General features: G+C 36.3%; 1 protein-coding gene across 1 annotated transcript; it reads left to right on the forward strand.

Moving 5' to 3' along the window:
• Positions 1–405: 405 nt before the first annotated feature.
• LOC309495523 (uncharacterized protein) lies at positions 406–23,037 on the forward strand. Its single transcript, XM_082165304.1, has 21 exons — positions 406–526; positions 680–743; positions 1,103–1,269; positions 1,903–1,964; positions 2,104–2,267; positions 2,403–2,704; positions 2,962–3,023; positions 17,380–17,561; positions 17,697–17,926; positions 18,179–18,240; positions 18,453–18,634; positions 18,770–19,071; positions 19,324–19,385; positions 19,596–19,777; positions 19,913–20,166; positions 20,412–20,473; positions 20,687–20,856; positions 21,227–21,396; positions 21,518–21,576; positions 21,760–21,929; positions 22,304–23,037. The coding sequence occupies exons 2-21, from the start codon at positions 704–706 to the stop codon at positions 22,387–22,389; spliced, it is 2,970 nt and encodes a 989-aa protein (XP_082021430.1). The 5' UTR covers positions 406–526; positions 680–703; the 3' UTR covers positions 22,390–23,037.
• Positions 23,038–23,305: the final 268 nt, after the last annotated feature.

Genomic DNA, 23,305 nt, shown 5'->3' on the forward strand with positions numbered 1-23,305 from the left:
TAATCATATTTGGAAGTGTTTTTGCGAACACAGTGGATATGAAATTTGAATGAATTTTATGGGGGAAAATGTTCCTTCAGAAAGATTACCTTCAGTCAAGGATGTTGAAGTACATATTTCCACATGAATAATGTACAGTTTTACTAAGTGATGGCACAGATACTGTTGAGTGTTAAAATATGTAAAAACTGTTTTGCAGCCATAATTTTTCAATTAGCTATAATTGGTCAAAAACAGGCAATGCAACATGTAGGCAGGCTACTGTGATCATGTACCGTCACATACCACGAAACAAAGCTATTATTTTTTACAGTTGTTAATCAAGTTTGTCAGCAAACTCCCAACTGAACTCTCATTGGTCCATTCTTCAGAAGAAGAAAAAAAAAAAAGTCTCCCTTTAAATGCCCTCTCACCTGTCTGCTGTGCTCTGTTAGAAGTGACCATTTAACGGATGACAGGAACTTTCCTTGAAAAGCTTGCTATACGGAATAACCTGGATTGCTTTTTTTGACCCAATATTTAAAAAGTAAGTAGAAAACATTTTCAGTTGTTCTCTGTATCCAGAGTGAAATAAAATATAAAATGGTATACAAAATGCAAACATTGTTATGTAATGGTGCATGAAGAAATGCTTGATTTTGAACTTCGGTTCATCACACTTCTATGCTTCATTTTTTAGGCGTATTGCTAAAAGAAGATCACAATGGAGTGGAGGATTATTGTAGCTGTTCTGTGTCTAATTGGTAAGGATCTAGTAGTGATACTTGTTCCAAATCATCCTGTATCATTGCACATGAATTACAAAAGAATTTTCACAACAATCCAGCTGTAAAATATATTTACTCTCAAAATGGAATCCACTGCAGTCAAATAGGCTTGGTTGGTGATGATCAGCATTAATGTAACTGTCTTGAAAGAGACATGTATTAAAAAAAAAAAAAAAAAATGTAATTTTTATTTATTTTTATATATGGATTGCTTTCTTACCAGTATACATTTGTCAGCCTAACTAACCACATGCTAAACTATGAAGGTAAATCTTCAGCAATCTTCCTCAACTTCTCTCATTTCCCCTAATTTCTACTAATTTCACCTTAAATAGGAATCCTACATGTGCCTGGAAATGCTGCTCAAACGAACAACAGCGCCAACAGCACCATTTATTATCGATTCACTCTACACTTCAGCATCAACGGCACTTTCCTGGATGTCTACTCAAACAGCACCAATAGTGAAACCGTAGACCTGAGAAAGAACATCACCTCTCAGGTAATATTTTTGGCCAGTGAGGAATGGTTAAAATGACTCTGTATTTTCTTTCCCGCAGTGGGTTCAGTTAAAGGTGTACCAACCCGATCTCACAGCAATTCGTACGTATTTTGCGAGGTGGCTAATTCATACAAATTCATACGACCTTATGATTTTTGCTAAATCTTACATATTTTACGAGTTGCCCAATTTGTATGAGTTCGTACGAATGACCTACCCCTGACCGCGCCCCTAAACCTACCCAAAACTGGGGTTTAGACTAATCGTACAAGTGAGGTCAAACGAATTTGTACGAATTAGCCACCTTTTGCTCACTCGTACGAATTGGTCGTGAGAAAAAAAAAAAAAATTGGTTGAGAATAAAACAGATATAATGTGTAATTATATCCACCTTATTTTTAACATAAGAGCGGGTGTGGCCATATCTATGTGTATGTTCATGATTGAATTTGCTAAAATGCCTACTTTGCCTATTTTTCAAGTCTCGCAGACAAAGTTATTTGCAGCATTAGAAAACGATACAGGATTTGATCATTTGTCAAGTAGTATAATAAAAAGAAATGAAAACCATAATTAAATATTATGTAGAGCTGTATGGAGAAATGTCTTAATCTGTTTGTTAATGTTTTATAGGTTGAGCAACTTTACAAGGAAAAATATACAAACTTTGCACACTTCGAAATTTTGCACATCAGGTAAACGCAAACTGTTAAAATCATGATAAATTATTTTAGCTTATTGTTTGAATGGTTGGTTGGTTAGTTACTTTGTAAGTCAACTGACCATTTGTTCACCCAGTTCATTCATTTATTATTTTCCTGTGTTCTCTCCCAGGAATGGCTCCATTGTGACAGAGGGAGAACTTCAATTTATCAATGGCTCTAAGCCGAATGTGGCAGAACTGACACAAATCTTGAATAATGGAAGTTTCACCTTCACAATCATTCAGAATGCCACCAGTATTGCTGAGGTCACACCACAGAACCAGTCGACCACTGGTCAGTGTGTGTTTACAGATTTAACTTAACTAAAGATTTAATTTAACTTTGTTGTTAAATAAGGCTTCAAGGCCACATTCATTTTGTTTTTTGACACTTTTGTTGAACTTTGTCCTATTTTAATTTTACCCAAAGCAGCAACACCTGCAACAACTCCAGTTACGAACCAAACTGCAACTCCAGTTACGAACCAAACTGCAACTCCAGTTACGAACCAAACTGCAACTCCAGTTACGAACCAAACTGCAACTCCAGTTACGAACCAAACTGCAACCCCAGTTACGAACCAAACTGCAACTCCAGTGACAACAGTCTCTGCACCTGCTAAAGTTGCACAGATTAATTTAGTCTTCAGTATTGTTCAAGACTTCAAGGACATCTACTCCGATCTCAATAATCCTGAGACCAAAGATCTGTCAAATGGCATCACCACTGCGGTAATATTTTTCTCCTATGAGGCATATATGTTGATTACAATAGCAGTAGATTTTGGTAATGTTGTGTATTGGCAACATTAAAAATAGATACCACTGGTGATATACTGTATACTTTAACATGCTGAATAGTTTGCTAAATACTTGTTTTTTGTCTGTTTTAAAACTACATTTCTTGCAGATAAATTGGATCTCAATATCAGAAATGCTTGTATGCAAGTAATATGATATTTATATGATTATTTATCTATGTGTTACAGTGTTCTCGAGTTTACAAGAGTCGTTTTCCAAAATTCCACCGGATGTTTATTCGGAAGTTCAGGTAACAGTACATTCATTTGTAGTCATTACCAAACACCCTGTTATAACATAGATGGATATATCCATGGTTTGTTTGATCAGTGATTGCTTTCCCGACTAGTTTAGTTTATCAGTTTGTAAGTCAAGTGACCATTTGATTGTTCCATTTGGTCTTTCAGTTGTTTGTTAGTTAATTATCTGACTGTGTTTCCACATGGTTGATCTCCACAGCAAGGGCTCCACTGTGATTGATTCTGTCCTCGAGTTTGACTCCACGAATGGCACTAGTCCTAATGTTACAGACGTGAAAGACACCCTTGTTACGGCTATCACGAATGGAAGTTTCAACTTCACAATTAATAACTCATCCATCAGTGCTACTGATATCCCAGAAACCAGTGGTCAGTGTATTTACAGATTTATTTTTTTCCTGTTAGATACTTGTCTGTTACATTGTGAACCCTTTTAAATGAAGGACATAGACATAATCATTCGTTTGATGATAAACACACACACACACACACACACACACACACACACACACACACACACACACACACACACACACACACACACACACACACACACACACACACACACACACACACACACACACACACACACACACACACACACACACACACACACACACAATCTTGTAAGAGAAGCAAAATGCTGTCTTCATGGTTGAGATTTATTGTATATTGGTAAGCCTATACAAAGTATTATTGAATTGTGACCCATTTTCCTTTCATTCTGCCCAAAAATGGAACAAAACTGACGACCACTGCTAATACTTCATCTCCGACTCAAGCTACAACAGTCTCAGCAGCTTCTGCTCTTACAGACTACAATATAACCTTCAAACTGAACGACAACTTTACAAATGACCTTTCAAATATAACATCTGATGGAGCCACAAAGCTGGCAAAAAATATCACCTCTGAGGTAATTGTTTTGTCCTTTAAATAATGGTTTAAATATTTCAGTTGAAAAACTATTTAAACATTTCTCTAGTTTTTATAAAATTATAAAATTAAATCTCTCCTGAACTGTTTATTCATTTATTATAGCTTGATGGATTTTACAAAGGTTTTAAGAACTTCAAGCGCTCGTTGGTTTGGAGGTTCAGGTAAAATGTTATAAAATTCTAAAAACAGTCAATGCTCTGTAAAATTGCATCATCACAGCTTGATTTAAATTTTTTATTTATTGGTTGATTGAGTAGTTAAATGGATAGCTGCTTATAAGTCATTAGTACAGTTGTTGCGTTACACTTTTTCCATTTACTAATTTATGAACATTGTCTTCTCTCAGGTCTGGCTCTATTGCAGTAGATGGTCTACTTGGATTTAACGATAGTCTTGCCAATAACCCTACTGCGTCAGAGCTGGCTAGGGGTCTTGCTGCAGCTGTTAGAAATGGAACAGTCAAACTATCAATTGATCCAAAAACTATCGTAGTTACAGATTCCTCAGGATTCGCTGGTCAGTATACATTTATTTCTATGTTTTTGTGCAATGATTTATACACAATTTCTCTACAAATGTGACAGCACTAAATAATAAATAAATCATACAGAACATGTCAACCCTTAGAGAAATATAAGTAACATGAGAATGAAAGAGTATGAGTAGTGTGGGCTGTTGTGTTTACAGTCAGCAAATGCAAACTGAATGAATGAATGAATGAATGAATGAATGAATGAATGATGAAGGGTTGGAAGTCCATAAAGGGATTTTAAGGTGTTTCCAAAGACTTTGTTTACTGGCCTAAATTAATCAATAATTAATGTGCATTTCCTTTCATTTTATTTTTTACAGCTAACAGGTCTCCAGTCCTGGCTAGTATGCTCACAGCTTTGTGGATGACCCTAGCGTCACTTCTTTTGTCAGCTGTGATGCACTAATCACAAAAATCATGCTACTAAAACATGACTGTGACTGACATCTCAGATATTGTTGGTCAAATTACAAAGCAAAAGAGTCAAGTTATGATCTAGCTGTAACATTTACTGGTCTTTCTTGCCATATAGAGTCTGGTGATACAAAAGGTATGAGTTATAATTTTTTGTTCTGTGCTTTACAAAAAGCAAATTTTTTCTCTGTACACTGAGCTGGAGAAATAATGAGGATCGGTTTATTGAAGCCAAATCTGAACATTCCTCTATGCTGCAAAAATGGCACTGGTGCCACTGTATTAGTTAGATTCTGAAGATCTATATATATTTTGTAACCAGGGTACACATGTGCAATCTATGTATTTAATCTTTGAGTAGTAGAAATGAAAACAAAATTCTGATAAATCTGAACACTCCTCTATGGCACAAGTGAAATGTATATTTAAAGGTAAGATAATGTGATTCGGAACTGACATTTTTTCAGATTTTTTCAGACTGTTTTTCTTCTTTTCAATAAATATATCTTCCAATGTATTAATTATATGCTGCGTATCTTTCAACAAAGGTACAATCTATGTATTTAATCTTTGAGTAATAGAAATTAAAAAAAGTTCTGATAAATGATCTGTATCATGTTGTATAAAAGTATGTTTAATAAAATGAAGGGTGAATCATGTTTTTAATTTCATTTCATTGCTTCAAGTATACTTTATGAACAAATTTAAGGTTATTCAACTTCAACTTTGACTTGTGGCAACAATATAAGCTGGGATGCAGGCTGTTCTCATATCATCGAAATTACTTTTAGAAAACATCAGATCACCCACAATATTGTATAACAAATGCATTAAAACAGGACATTTACTGTCCAGTAAATCTTGTATATTTATTTACAAATATTTAAAACTCCTTAAATCTGAATACAAAGACTTCAATCTCCCCTAATTTTTACAAGCCCTACTGATCGGTTGTCCCAGTATAAAAATATATTTCGGATTTTCGAGTGGAAAAATGTTTTACTATTAGGCTAATATGCTAGCCTGGAAATCCAGACCTAAATCTGAAAGAGTAATGGTCTGGCATCGACTAATGAAAATCGGCCAGCTCGAGGGGCGCCACCAAGCATGCATTTGAAAATCTCACTGCACGCAACTGGATAACACTACGACCAATCACAACAAGCCCCATACCAGTGGAGCTAACTGATAGAGACTCTTGCCGTATCTGGTCGGCAAAACAGCAAAAACGCCCTTCTTGAAAAAGGAGCGCCATCAAGCGCCATCTTCTGTTCCTCTTTTAGATAAAAAGCCAAGTCTAACACATTCATTGTAGCGGCCAAAGCCGTTTCAAACAACTGGTGTTCATCCATCTTGCAATGTTTACTAATGACTTCGACATCACAGCGCTTTCGTCATCTGTTTAGCTCGCCTCTGGCCCGCCTATATCAGATAACCCGATGTGATTGGTGCAGCTCGGCTACAAGGGCATATTTAATGAGCATCATTACTCTACGCCAGAGTAAACTCGCTGAGCAAATTCAACTTGTGCTCTCGCGAGAACTAGCGAAGTACGATTTCCAGGGTACTAATATGCACTCCCCTCGTGCGAATAAAGAGACAATCATAATTATAATCATTCAAAAGCCAGTTGGAGTCATTTTGAACTCATAGAGGAACATGCCTCTTATAATGTTTATTTTACTATTAAAAAATCTCTATTTTAAGTAATTAATTTCATTTTCTTACTGTATATAACATTTGAAATATATTTCCAACATGGTTTGCGAACAATTTCCACCAAGCTACATACAACAAGTGGTTTGGAGAATGGATGGATATGGTATGAAATGTTATGGTTTTTGACATTTTGTAGTCGTGGTGATTGCCCTTGACCTCTAATACGCTCCCAGCCATTATTATTCTCAGTTCATTTAAATTGCAGTGTTTGCCAATTTAGAGAATTTGTCGCTAGATTAGCAACTTTTCAGATATAGGCAGTGCAAGTAGTTGGCCAACATAAATCTCCAAGGTGAGTTCAATATAAGAAAGTTACATACATCCTGTAAACAAGCTGTTGCATCGATTTATTGTGCAGACTTTTTACACAGCATTTGAATTGGTGTCAATAAATCTACTCTTACTTTTATCCTTCACTCCACTGTATAGTTACTACCACTTGTTAAAATAATAAGAGATAAACATTTCAAACTGTAATACATTGCTGTCACATGATGTCATTATTTTGCATGTTTAATTCTCCTTTCACATGCTATTATAATTAGTGTAATTGTGAGAAGCCGACTTGGAAATTGCACATGAACCACTTCTCAAAACATAATGAGGTAACACTTTTGAAGGTCCAATTCTCAACATTAACTAGTTGCTTATTAGAATGCATATTATTAGGATATTGGCTGTTTATTAGTACTAATAAACAGCTAATAAAGTACTAATAAATATCCTAATAATATGCATTCTAATAAGCAACTAGTTAATGTTGAGAATTGGACCTTCAAAAGTGTTACCTCATTATGTTTTGAGAAGTGGTTCATGTGCAATTTCCAAGTCGGCTACTCACAATTACACTAATTATAATAGCATGTGAAGGGAGAATTAAACATATTAATAGAAACACATATTAATGCCTTATTCTGCATGACCATATTCTACATCCTTTAATCCCACCCAATACCTAAACTTAACAACTACCTTACTAACTATTAATAAGCAGTAAGTAAGAGTTTATTGAGGCAACAATCATAGTTAATAGTTAGATAATAGTGAGAATTAATCTGGCCCTAATCTAAAACATGACCCATTATGATTGTGAACTTCTGTTTGGGAACCAAGTTACCAGGTTGGGAAGACCCATAACCTTTTAAGTCAAACTTTGTTTATCAGATGTTTGTAATGTAAATTAAATGCTTTTCAAATCATGCAACATCTGGGGAATCGGGTTGAAGACTTTTGAAACAATGGTAAAGATGGGTAAATGTGTGGAATCCGAGGAATGAGGAGGGTGGAGGACACTAGAGATGAGACTACAGAAAGGGTTGGAGTCAGATCGTTTGAGACTCATATAGGGAAATGTTAAAGGTTTTCAGCGTGGAGATCGGGAAATATGAGGACATGTTTTTGAAACTCATTCAGAGTTTTAAATCCATTGCTTTACACTTGAAATGGAACATGCAAAAAAACAACAAAAAAAATGAATGACTTTGACCCCATTCAGTTTCCAAGTTCAAGGACAGTGTCATACATTTCTTTAAGAAAAATATTTTAAGCAAATACATTCTAGATCACTTTCTAAATAGTATATTTTTATGTATGACTTTAAAAAAACCATCCAAATGTCTTCATTCAAAAGAAGCCACGATTATGCCTGTTCATTGTAGTTCATTTACTGGGTTTCTGTTCAAAAGGGAGGTGCGCACTAGCAGGTTAAACTGCCTTGCAGAAACAAGGTTAAATGAAGTGATACAGTGATATGCATCTCAATGGGACCATGCTTAACACATTAGCAACTGCCCTTTCTGTATTACTATCCCAGCCAGAGGCCACACCTGTTACAGAGGTCTGCTATCACATAGTCAAGTCAAACCCTGGTGTCAAGAGACTTTTCCTTTTCTGGACAGTCCTCATGTCTGACACCTCACATTTATCATTTGCTAAGAGTTGAACATTTTAGCAGTGATAAAATGGACACTATGATTTTCCCAGTTTCAAATGTCATAAAAAAAAGAGAAAAAGCATTTACAATTCTGTACAACAACCGTTTAATGTGACATTTTTAAAATAATTGATTAGGCGGAACCTAAAAACTACTGCTATAATTATATGAGGCTTGTGACCATTCTTTGATGAAGTTGACGTTGAAGTTTTGGCATGAGGAAAGCATTCTTGTCTGTTTACCAAAAGCCACAAGGAAAAACAAAGTAAAATTAAAGATGCAAAACTAACAACAGCCATACAACCAAATAAAGACTGTAATCCATATAAAAATTGTTGTAGAATTTATAATGACAGCTTATAATGTGTGAAATTATAGGAGCATCAATAGATTATAAGAGCATACAAGATTTTAAGAGATTTGTGCGGTTAGCAAATTTTTGCTCTAGTTTGTTTTGGAACAAACAATATGAGTTACGAGAAGCTGCATTTCATGGAAAAGCCAGTTACGTAGTTTCCTAATGTTTGTTCAAGAACTTGAAATACAACATGATTATCAAAAAAACACACCTTTTTTATCACACCCTTTGTTTCTAAAGACAAGTGACTCCTATCCTCCCAGAGTGAAAATCACGCACACACGCACACACACACACACACACACACACACACACACACACACACACACACACACACACACACACACACACACACACACACACACACACACACACACACACACACACACACACACACACACACACACACACACACACACACACACACACACACACACACACAGATGGCGCAGGCTGATGGGTCCTTAACGCAAGCTGATGATATTTACAGCATTAATATACTTGGCATAAGCTGGTACATGTCGCATCTGCACCCAATGAGCTTGCGGCTCAACATTTAAATGGCTAGTTAACATTCACTATAGCAGTTTGCAGCATGCTTTCAGAGTTTGTCTAAAACCCTCCAACTTCCCCAGCTCCACCTGTATAAATCTGCTATGGGTAATTGATATGTGCTATTTGTGCAGCAGCAGCGTGTCTTACATACTCACAGCAGTGTTTCGGCGTATGTATTGGTCGTAGAAAGTACCTGTGTACTTGCTCTGAAGCAGCATTCCACCAACACCAAATACATAAACATTGTCATATCCATGACAATACTGAAAATCTTCAGAGAGTTATCATAATAGAAATTTCATTGCTGCTTTTATGAGTCATCCAAGGGCATATCAGGAATGTCTCATACATATCTCACATCTCATCATGTACTTACAATGCTAATCCAGACCCTGGCCTATAACAATTCAGTTTATTTGTTTATAAAGCACCATTTAAACAACAATGGATGAAGGAACATCACCTGCAGCTCAACCTGGCAAAGACTGAGCTTCTTGTCCTCCCTGCCAATCCGTCTCTACAGCACGACTTCACTAGCTAGATTCAGCATCAATCACCCCATCAAGGTCGGTGACCAGCTGACCTTCACAGACCTCATTTCAAAGACAGCTCGATCATGCAGGTTTGCACTGCACAACATCAGGAAGATCAGGCCTTTCCTAACTGAACATGCAACACAACTTCTCGTCCAGGCCCTGGTCATTTCTAGGCTTGATTACTGCAATGCTCTTTTAGCTGGACTTCCATCATGTGCAACTAAACCTCTACAAATGATTCAGTATGCTGCAGCTCGTCTCATCTTCAACGAGCCCAAAAGGGCCCACGTCACTCCTCTGTTCATCTCTCTGCACTGGCTACCACTCGCTGCTCGCATCAAGTTCAAGCAGGGCCGTTTCTAGCCTTTTTGGCACCCTAGGCGAGATATCTGGTAACCAAGGACTAAACAAATTGACCATGGCATATTTGAGCATGTTTACTATTTTCGATAGCTTTAAAAGTGGACACGTCTAGACTTAATAGCTGCAAAAGTGTCAATAATGTCATCATAGGACATCTGCCTGGAAGCATCCCTGTTTATGCTCATCATTGACAGGCCATTGAGACAGTGCTGTGTCATTGTAGACCTCAGGTATGTTTTAATGAGCTTCAATTTTGAGAAGCTCCTCTCTGCACTAGCCACACTTACAGGAGAAGTTGCAGCAATTCGGACAGCCACCCACATATTGGGGAAAATTTCCTTCAATTTCTTTTCTTCTATGAAGGACAACAGTTCCAGTGTTGTCATGGTGTTCTTGGGGAAATCTGGAAAATTTTGCATTTCTAGTGCAAGTTCCTTTCCATTCAGATCTGACTGACCATTGCTAGTCAGGGCGTCACTCAGTGTTGCACACTGTTGACATATTTCCAGGGTTGAAAGCTTAGGGAAGCTTGTGAGGACTCAGGGTCTCAAAACGCAAAATGGTGGTGCAATGTAATTGTAATGTTACACTGTTGTGAGTTCTTATACTTATGGCAAAGCATTAATGTTTTTCTTTTTAATAGGCAGGGAGAGAGGCCAGGACACACCAGGGAAAGGGGGAAATCTAACCTTAAATGTATAGTTTTTTGTTGATGTTCATCTTTTTCATGTTATTAAAAGTTCCTTTTATAAAATGTCTAGATTCATTTTTATTGGGTCCTCAAATAACTTAATGTTATAGAAATTATGATTAACGTTATTAACATTACTTTTATGGCTTATAAGTAACTTAAACATATGTTTTTTTTGTCATTTTCTGGTGGGGGATCATGTTTTAAGAGCCGAGGTATTCTCCCCTCTTCCTTTTGTCCTGCCGGAAAATCCCCCCCCTGCGGGTATCTGAACAGTCGTTGGTGTACGTTAGAAACTCACATTGATTTCTTTGAAACGAGGCGGCAAAGATGACACCGACACGGATATATATAGATGCCGTGACCTGAAAGTGTTCATTTATAGAATTTGCGGGAAAAGGTCAAGTGTCCGGAATACCGTGATGTCCGAAATACAGTGAGTCTACGTTAACTGACATGCGCACTGTCACTCACCGAGTAAGTAAAGCCCCGTTCACATTGCCAGCGACACGCAGCGACAAAGCGACATGATCCCATTCATTTCAATGGAGCGCTGGCGACTTCCGGCGACACGAGCGACAGTGACCGTTGGCGACAGAATGTGGGCGTGTCAAGCGACACGAGACGCGCGACAAAAGTTCAGAAATTTCAACTTTATGCAAATAAAGAAGCGATTTTCGCGAGCGACAACCAATAGGAAAGAAGACTTTCAGAGGAGCTCAGCTCACGTCACCGTCTCGAGTGCAGGCAAGACAGGAGTTCGAGGGCGATTTCACTGTTTTATATGATTTGAGTGTAACCACATACATGGATATAATAAAATGATGCATGGAAAAGAAACTATCGACAGTCTCAGTGAGTTTAATTCACACATTTAGTTCGAGTGTTGTAATTATGATGCAAGTTTAGCACTGCTGCAGATCATTTTACAGTTTCCCCTGCATTATGTTGACTATTAGGGACAAGAAAATTGATTATTTGTCAAATTCGAATGACGTTTTAGTAATGTATGACAGTATGAGTTAATCTGTTGATTGATCGATCGTTAATCCAGTAGGCTAAATGATTTAATCCACTGAACACTGCTGTGGTAATATAAAAACACTCTCCCAACAGCATACTGTTTCTTTTGAGCCTAAATCCTAGTCAAATTAAAATGATATAGTTGTATATATCACTTGTGATGGTATTTTGTATAGATCATAGACTGTGGTATAGATATGGCCAGACGTGCAGTCAACCAGTCACATTAGAGCGACAGCACTATGAACGCCCACAAGCGACTTCACAGTACAGAGACTAGCGACATGCAGCGACAAAATCGCTGGCAGTGTGAACGGGGCGGGCTTTTGGCGGGACAAAAATACGCTTTTTTTGCAGCCGCCAAATAAATTTCAATGCAGGAAAAACCCTGCTATTTATTCAGCTGCTGAAATGAGCATGACGTAAATCCGTCCCGTATTGCTAATAATGCAGTCACAATGTTTTGCTCGTTGTGATGATGGAGCAGTAGTAGTAGTAGAACAATTAACCAATTTGTAACATACCTGTATATTTTGCTTTCTTTTTCTCATCTTCTTTTTTCGATTCTGAGCCCCTGATGGCTTTGACCTTTTCATGATGATGAAACTCAAACATTTACTTCAAGTAAGCACGGATGACGACGTTGAAAGGCAACGGCTTTCTGGCGTTGTATTGCGCATGCACGACTTTAACATGTCTAACGGCAGCGGCCACTATCACCACCAATGAATGAGACTTACTCAGATAATCGCAAGTAATCATAATGCTTCGAAATAGCAAAAGTATGAAAATATAATATGACCTTGAAATAATAATAATAATAATATTAATAATATATATATATATATATATATATATATATATATATATATATATAAAAACTCTTGGTGGGGCGGGGGCTCTCACTGGCGCCCCCCAGCTGTTTGCGCCCTAGGCGACCGCCTAGTTTGCCTATGACTATAAAACGGCCGAGTTCAAGGCATCGCTTGCTTACAGATCTATCACAGGCTCAGCTCCCTCCTACTTTCACTCACTCCTACGAGTCTACATCCCTACCAGAAGCCTACGATCGGTCAACGAGCAACGACTCGTGGTACCATAACAGAGAGCCAAAAAATCACTGTCGAGAACATTCTCATTCATGGTTCCATGCTGGTTGAATGATCTCCCCACCCTCATCCGGAATGCAGAATCCCTGACAACATTAAAAAGACAACTGAAAACTCATCTCTTCCGTGAGCACTTAACCTCATAATTAAAAATAAATAAAATAAAAAATAATTATTTCCTTATCCTTTAATCCTCCCTTATCAGGCTTATGCTACTCTGAACAATGCCTGAACTTTGTATTTTGAGCACTTCTTGCGTAGTTTTTGCCTCTTCACGATGACTTGCTTAATTTAGTCCTAAATTGTAAGTCGCTTTGGACAAAAGCGTCTGCTAAATGACTAAATGTAAATGTAATGTAAATGTAGAGTATTGACCAATGTGCTGTACAATAATAAAATTCACCATATAAAAAATAGCAAAAGGCACAGATAAAAACACCAAGAAACAAACAACATACAGCAACGAATAACTCAGACTAGAAAAGAAGATGCGCCTTCAAACGTCATTTAAAAAATATTTAAAGTTGGGCCCAGTCTGTGAAGCGGTAGATTATTCCAACACTTCAGTGCAACTACTATGAATGCCTGATCAAGCTTTACAGAGCACGTATCACCTTCTCAAAATCACTAAAAGAGAAAGAAATGGCTTTACTTTCTCCATTAATCGTAAATGGAAGTGTTTTTTGCATATTGGATATGAAATTTGAATGAATTTTATGAGGGAAAATGTTACTTCAGAAAGATTCTTCAGTCAAGGATGTTGAAGAACATATTTCCACATGAATAATGTACAGTTTTACTAAGTGATGGCACAGAGTAATTAAATAATGCAATAATTGGTCAAAACAGATCATGATGCAACATGTAGGCAGGCTACTGTCATCATGTACCATCTCATTCAAACTTGATACTGCTGTTCATCAAGTTTGTCATCAAACTCCCAACTGAACTCTCATTGGTCCATTCTTCTTCAGAAGAAAGATGTCTCCCTTTAAATGCCCTCTCACCTGTCTGCTGTGCTCTGTTAGAGGTGACCATTTAACGGATGACAGGAACTTTCCTTGAAAAGCTTGCTATACAGAATATCCTTTATTGCCCATTTCACTAAATCTTTAAAAAGTAAGTAGAATTTTTTTTCTTCTTCTTTGTATCCATGTGATAAAACATTATTATGTAAGTGTGCACTTTGTTTTGTAAATCTTAATGCATCCTTGAAAGGAGTGGGTAGAATATATTATGTTTTATTAAATAAAAAAAATACTTGGAAAATATAACTGCATTTGTTTGTTGCTTAATCAGCTCTTGATACTTTTTGAAATTGTGACATCAAGATCACCTGCCTTGAGGATTTTTTCTCTCTATTTAATGTTGCATGAAGAAATGCTTGATTTTGAACTTCGGCTCATCACACTTCTATGCTTCATTTTTTAGGCGTATTGCTAAAAGAAGATCGCAATGGAGTGGAGGATTATTGTAGTTGTTCTGTGTCTTGGTAAGGATCTAGTTGTGATATTACTATATATTCCAAATAATTCTGTATCATTGCACTTAATTTACAAAAAACAAACAAAAAAACAGGGCTTATCAGAAACCAAAATGTTAAATAAAATCATTATAACCACAAGAAAGGTTAGTGAAAAAGAAAGTAACATATATTATAATTCTTTTCTAAAAAGTGATTTTATAATTCTTTTCTAAAAAGTGACCAACCCAGCTGTATATAGATCAATCTTTAGCCTGTTGGGACAGCTGTATATCATAATTCAAGTCAAGTCAAGTCACCTTCATTTATATAGCGCTTTTAACAATATAGATTGTTTCAAAGCAGCTTTACAGTGATAATAGGAAATTAAAGTAACAGATTGTTTTGGCTTTACAGCAGCTCTAGAATAATGTTATTGTCCAGCTAATTGATTCACTTCCGTTGCAAAGATCATTAGTTATTAACTTAGGGGCCGCTTACACAACACCGTACAGAAAGGTTGACAAACGCGCCGGCGCTTTTTGCTGGATTTTTTTTCACATAGCAGTCATGCAGACTTAAGAAATATGAAAAAATAAACCGTAAAATGTATACTTTTTTAAGTGTCCACTTACAATCGAAACAAAACATTGTGCTTTTGTAAAATAAAGAAAATGAGTGTGCTTTCTGCCTCTCCATCTCCTGAACTTTTTTCTAGAGCACGTCTCTAAACTTAAACAAAACTCAGCGAATAATTAGTAAGCATGCTATTTTTACATGAACATGAACACATCTAATAGTTTAGCTTTTCCCAAACTATATTGCTATACTGAGATGATTAAAAATCGAATGTCTTTGTAGGCTGTAAGCAATTTTAAACTGCAAATTAACATTTATATGCCCTATATAATATATCATAAAAACGATATGTTACAGACGAAATATGAATGTTTAGAGAAGATAACTAGAGGCTAGTTTTGGATAGATTATATAATTTTTACTGTAAAATAGACTACTGCCACATCAAATAAGCTTTTGTTTACCAATTTCTGCTCATATGTTAAATATATAACATGGGATGTTTTGTCAAAAATAAAGTAGGTACAGTGAATTTTCAACTAAGATGTTATTATAGTATTTGTTCCAATGTATATTCAAACTAATGAATCCTTAACTTTGGATTTAGTTAAATCCTTAACAGGATTTATGGGAAGTGTACCCAGTTCCGGCTGATCTATGCAGCCTAACATTGAGGAAGACTGTTCCAAAGTTTTGGTGCTAAATAGGAAAAGAATCATAAGAAAAGGACATAATTACAAGTATATTTACTCTTAAAATAGAATGTACTGCAGTCAAATGGGCTTGGTTGGTGATGGATAGTGATCTAGCAGTTTAGCATTAATGTCCAAAATCAAAGTAATGAAGTAACTTTTTTCTCTAAAGAGAGATAGAATTTTTTTAATATATTTATAATTTATATTGATTTCTTACCAGTCTGCATTTGTCAGCCGAACTAACCGCATGCTAAACTATAATGGTAAATCTTAAGCATTAATTATGAGACACTTTTGTTGAACTTTGTCCCATTTTATTTTTACCCAAAGCAGCAACACTCTCAACAACATCTGCCCAAACTACAACTCCAGTTACGAACCAAACTGCAACTCCAGTTACAAACCAAACTGCAACTCCAGTTACAAACCAAACTGCAACTCCAGTAACGAATCAAACTGCAACTCCAGTTACAAACCAAACTGCAACTCCAGTTACGAACCAAACTGCAACTCCAGTTACGAATCAAACTGCAACTCCAGTTACGAATCAAACTGCAACTCCAGTTACAAACCAAACTGCAACTCCAGTTACGAACCAAACTGCAACTCCAGTTACAAACCAAACTGCAACTCCAGTTACGAACCAAACTGCAACTCCAGTTACGAATCAAACTGCAACTCCAGTTACAAACCAAACTGCAACTCCAGTTACGAACCAAACTGCAACTCCAGTTACGAACCAAACTGCAACTCCAGTTACGAACCAAACTGCAACTCCAGTGACAACAGTCTCTGCACCTGCTAAAGTTGCACAGATTAATTTAGTCTTCAGTATTGTTCAAGACTTCAAGGACATCTACTCCAATCTCAGTAATCCTGAGACCAAAGATCTGTCAAATAGCATCACCACTGCGGTAATATTTTTCTCCTATGAGGCATATATGTTGATTACAATAGCAGTAGATTCTGGTAATGTTGTGTATTGGCAACATTAAAAATATATACCACTGGAGATATTTGCTTTAACACGCTGAATAGTTTGCTAAATACTTGTTTTTTGTCTGTTTTAAAACTACATTTCTTGCAGAGAAATTGGATCTCAATATCAGAAATGCTTGTATGCCAGTAATATGATATTTATATGATTATTTATCTATGTGTTACAGTGTTCTAAAGTTTACAGAATTCGTTTTCCAAAATTCTACCGGATGTTTATTCGGAAGTTCAGGTAACAGTACATTCATTTGTAGTCATTACCAAACACCCTGTTATTAACATAGATGGACATATCCATGGTTTGTTTGATCAGTGATTGCTTTCCCGACTAGTTTAGCTTATCAATTTGTAAGTCAAGTGACCATTTGATTGTTCCATTTGGTCTTTCAGTTGTTTGTTAGTTAATTATCTGACTGTGTTTCAACATGGTTGATCTCCACAGCAAGGGCTCCACTGTGATTGATTCTGTCCTCGAGTTTGACTCCACGAATGGCACTAGTCCTAATGTGACAGAGGTGAAAGACACCCTTGATACGGCTATCACGAATGGAAGTTTCAACTTCACAATCATTCAGAATGCCACCAGTATTGCTGAGGTCACACCACAGAACCAGTCAACCACTGGTCAGTGTGTGTTTACAGATTTAACTTAACTACAGATTTAATTTAACTTTGTTGTTAAATAAGGCTTCAAGGCCACATTCATTTTGTTTTTTGACACTTTTGTTGAACTTTGTCCCATTTTAATTTTACCCAAAGCAGCAACACCTGCAACAACTCCAGTTACGAACCAAACCTCAACTCCAGTTACGAACCAAACTGCAACTCCAGTTACGAACCAAACTGCAACTCCAGTGACAACAGTCTCTGCACCTGCTAAAGTTGCACAGATTAATTTAGTCTTCAGGATTGTTCAAGACTTCAAGGACATCTACTCCAATCTCAGTAATCCTGAGACCAAAGATCTGTCAAATAGCATCACCACTGCGGTAATATTTTTCTCCTATGAGGCATATATGTTGATTGCAATAGCAGTAGATTCTGGTAATGTTGTGTATTGGCAACATTAAAAATATATACCACTGGAGATATTTGCTTTAACACGCTGAATAGTTTGCTAAATACTTGTTTTTTGTCTGTTTTAAAACTACATTTCTTGCAGAGAAATTGGATCTCAATATCAGAAATGCTTGTATGCCAGTAATATGATATTTATATGATTATTTATCCATGTGTTACAGTGTTCTAAAGTTTACAGAATTCGTTTTCCAAAATTCTACCGGATGTTTATTCGGAAGTTCAGGTAACAGTACATTCATTTGTAGTCATTACCAAACACCCTGTTATAACATAGATGGATATATCCATGGTTTGTTTGATCAGTGATTGCTTTCCCGACTAGTTTAGCTTATCAGTTTGTAAGTCAAGTGACCATTTGATTGTTCCATTTGGATAACTTTCAGTTGTTTGTTAGTTAATTATCTGACTGTGTTTCCACATGGTTGATCTCCACAGCAAGGGCTCCACTGTGATTGATTCTGTCCTCGAGTTTGACTCCACGAATGGCACTAGTCCTAATGTGACAGAGGTGAAAGACACCCTTGATACGGCTATCACGAATGGAAGTTTCAACTTCACAATCATTCAGAATGCCACCAGTATTGCTGAGGTCACACCACAGAACCAGTCAACCACTGGTCAGTGTGTGTTTACAGATTTAACTTAACTACAGATTTAATTTAACTTTGTTGTTAAATAAGGCTTCAAGGCCACATTCATTTTGTTTTTTGACACTTTTGTTGAACTTTGTCCCATTTTAATTTTACCCAAAGCAGCAACACCTGCAACAACTCCAGTTACGAACCAAACCTCAACTCCAGTTACGAACCAAACTGCAACCCCAGTTACGAACCAAACTGCAACTCCAGTTACGAACCAAACTGCAACCCCAGTTACGAACCAAACTGCAACTCCAGTTACGAACCAAACTGCAACTCCAGTGACAACAGTCTCTGCACCTGCTAAAGTTGCACAGATTAATTTAGTCTTCAGGATTGTTCAAGACTTCAAGGACATCTACTCCAATCTCAGTAATCCTGAGACCAAAGATCTGTCAAATAGCATCACCACTGCGGTAATATTTTTCTCCTATGAGGCATATATGTTGATTGCAATAGCAGTAGATTCTGGTAATGTTGTGTATTGGCAACATAAAAAATATATACCACTGGAGATATTTGCTTTAACACGCTGAATAGTTTGCTAAATACTTGTTTTTTGTCTGTTTTAAAACTACATTTCTTGCAGAGAAATTGGATCTCAATATCAGAAATGCTTGTATGCCAGTAATATTATATTTATATGATTATTTATCTATGTGTTACAGTGTTCTAAAGTTTACAGAATTCGTTTTCCAAAATTCTACCGGATGTTTATTCGGAAGTTCAGGTAACAGTACATTCATTTGTAGTCATTACCAAACACCCTGTTATTAACATAGATGGACATATCCATGGTTTGTTTGATCAGTGATTGCTTTCCCGACTAGTTTAGCTTATCAATTTGTAAGTCAAGTGACCATTTGATTGTTCCATTTGGTCTTTCAGTTGTTTGTTAGTTAATTATCTGACTGTGTTTCAACATGGTTGATCTCCACAGCAAGGGCTCCACTGTGATTGATTCTGTCCTCGAGTTTGACTCCACGAATGGCACTAGTCCTAATGTGACAGAGGTGAAAGACACCCTTGATACGGCTATCACGAATGGAAGTTTCAACTTCACAATCATTCAGAATGCCACCAGTATTGCTGAGGTCACACCACAGAACCAGTCAACCACTGGTCAGTGTGTGTTTACAGATTTAACTTAACTACAGATTTAATTTAACTTTGTTGTTAAATAAGGCTTCAAGGCCACATTCATTTTGTTTTTTGACACTTTTGTTGAACTTTGTCCCATTTTAATTTTACCCAAAGCAGCAACACCTGCAACAACTCCAGTTACGAACCAAACTGCAACTCCAGTTACGAACCAAACTGCAACTCCAGTTACGAACCAAACTGCAACTCCAGTTACGAACCAAACTGCAACTCCAGTGACAACAGTCTCTGCACCTGCTAAAGTTGCACAGATTAATTTAGTCTTCAGGATTGTTCAAGACTTCAAGGACATCTACTCCAATCTCAGTAATCCTGAGACCAAAGATCTGTCAAATAGCATCACCACTGCAGTAATATTTTTCTCCTATATATGTTGATTGCAATAGCAGTAGATTCTGGTAATGTTGTGTATTGGCAACATTAAAAATATATACCACTGGTGATATATGCTTTAACACCCTGAATAGTTTGCTAAATACTTGTTTTTTGTCTGTTTTAAAACTACATTTCTTGCAGAGAAATTGGATCTCAATATCAGAAATGCTTGTATGCCAGTAATATGATATTTATATGATTATTTATCTATGTGTTACAGTTTTCTCAAGTTTACAAGAAACGTTTTCCAAAATTCTACCGCATGATTATTCGGAAGTTCAGGTAACAGTACATTCATTTGTAGTCATTACCAAACACCCTGTTATTAACATAGATGGATATATCCATGATTTGTTTGATCAGTGATTGCTTTCCCGACTAGTTTAGTTTATCAGTTTGTAAGTCAAGTGACCATTTGATTGTTCCATTTGGATAACTTTCAGTTATTTGTTAGTTAATTATCTGACTGTGTTTCAACATGGTTGATCTCCACAGCAAGGGCTCCATTGTGACTGATTCTGTCCTCGAGTTTGACTCCACGAATGGCACTAGTCCTAATGTGACAGATGTGATAGACACCCTTGTTACGGCTATCACGAATGGAAGTTTCAACTTCACAATTAATAACTCATCAATCAATGCTACTGATATCCCAGAAACCAGTGGTCAGTGTATTTACAGATCATTTTTTTTTCCTGTTAGATACTTGTCTGTTACATTGTGAACCCTTTAAATGAAGGACATAGACATAATCATTCTTGTTTGATGATAACACACACACACACACACACACACACACACACACACACACACACACACACACACACACACACACACACACACACACACACACACACACACACACACACACACACACACACACACACACACACACACACACACACACACAATCTTGTAGGAGAAGCAAAATGCTGTCTTCATGGTTGAGATTTATTGTATATTGGTAAGCCTATACAAAGTATTATTGAATTGTTACCCATTTTCCTTTCATTCTGCCCAAAAATGGAACCAAAGTGACGACCACTGCTAATACTTCAACTCCGACTCAAGCTACAACAGTCTCAGCAGCTTCTGCTCTTACAGACTACAATATAACCTTCAAACTGAACGGTGACTTTACAAATGACCTTTCAAATATTGAATCTGATGGAGCCAAAAAGCTGGTAAAAAATATCACCTCTGAGGTAATTGTTTTGTCCTTTAAATAATAGTTAAAATTTTTCAGTTGAAAAACAATTTGAACATTTCTCTAGTTTTTCATTATAAAATTAAATCTCTCCTGAACTGTTTATTCATTTATTATAGCTTGATGGATTTTACAAAGGTTTTAAGAACTTCAAGCGCTCGTTGGTTTGGAGGTTCAGGTAAAATGTTATAAAATTCTAAAAACAGTCAATGCTCTGTAAAATTGCATCATCACAGCTTGTTTAAATTTTTATTTATTGGTTGATTGAGTAGTTAAATGGATAGTTGCTTATAAGTCATTAGTACAGTTGTGGCGTTACACTTTTTCCATTTATTAATTTATGAACATTGTCTTCTCTCAGGTCTGGCTCTATTGCAGTAGAGGGTCTACTTGGATTTAACGATAGTCTTGCCAATAACCCTACTGCGTCAGAGCTGGCTAGGGGTCTTGCTGAAGCTGTTAGAAATGGAACAGTCAAACTATCAATTGATCCAAAAACTATCGTAGTTACAGATTCCGCAGGAGTCGCTGGTCAGTATACATTTATTCCTATGTTTTTGTGCAATGATTTATACATAATATCTCAAAAAATGTGACAGCTTTAGCAGCTCTAATAATATTCCTTGATAAATAATAAATAAGTAATTTACAACATCTATACAGAATGTTTCTGTTTTTCTCTTAACCCTTAGAGAAATATAAGTAACATGAGAATGAAAGAGTATGAGTAGTGTGGGCTGTTGTGTTTACAGTCAGCAAAAGCAAACTGAATGAATGAATGGATGAATGATGAAGGGTTGGAAGTCCATAAAGGGATTTTTAAGCTGTTTCCAAAGACTTTGTTTACTGGCCTGAATTAATCAATAATTAATGTGCATTTCCTTTATTTATTTTATTTTTTACAGCTAACAGGTCTCCAGTCCTGGCTAGTATGCTCACAGCTTTGTGGATGACCCTAGCGTCACTTCTTTTGTCAGCTGTGATGCACTAATCACAAAACTCATGCTACTAAAACATGACTGTGACTGACATCTCAGATATTTTTGGTCAAATTACAAAGCAAATGAGTCAAGTTATGATCTTGCTGTGACATTTACTGGTCTTTCTTGCCACATATAGAGTCTGGTGATACAAAAGGTATGTGTGCGTTACAATTTTTTGTTCTGTGATTTACAAAAAGCAAAATTTTTCTCTGTACACTGAGCTGGAGAAATAATGAGGATCGGTTAATTGAAGCCAAATCTGAATCTCTATGCTGCAAAAATGGCACAGGTGCTAATGTATTAGTTAGATGCTGAGATATATTGTAACCAGGGTACACATGTGCAATCTATGTATTTAATCTTTGAGTAATAGAATGAAAAAAATTTCTGATAAATCTGAACATTCCTCTATGGCACAAGTGAAATGTATATTTAAAGGTATAATAATGTGATTCAGAACTGACATTGTTTTTCTTCTTTTTAATTGAATATATCTTCCATTGTATTAATTCGATTAGTATCTTACAACAAAGGTACACATGAGCAATCTATGTATTTAATTTTTGAGTAATAGAAATGAAAAAAAAAAAAAATCTGATAAATGATCTGTATTGATCTGTATGAAAGTATGTTTAATAAAATGAAGGGGGAATGTTTTTCATTTCATTTCATTGCTTCAAGTATACTTTATGAACAAATTTAAGGTTATTCAACTTCAACTTTGACTTGTCACAACAATATAAGCTGGGATGCAGGCTGTTCTCATATCATCGAAATTACTTTTAAAAAACATCAGATCATCCACAATATTGTATAACAAATACATTAAATCAGGACATTTATTGTCCTGTAAATCTTTTATATGTATTCACAAAGATTTGAAACTCCTTAAATCTGAATACAAAGACCCCTATTTTATTGAAT

Source organism: Leuciscus leuciscus (genome assembly GCF_965113295.1).
Source record: "Leuciscus leuciscus genome assembly, chromosome: 3".
NCBI lineage: Eukaryota > Metazoa > Chordata > Actinopteri > Cypriniformes > Leuciscidae > Leuciscus > Leuciscus leuciscus.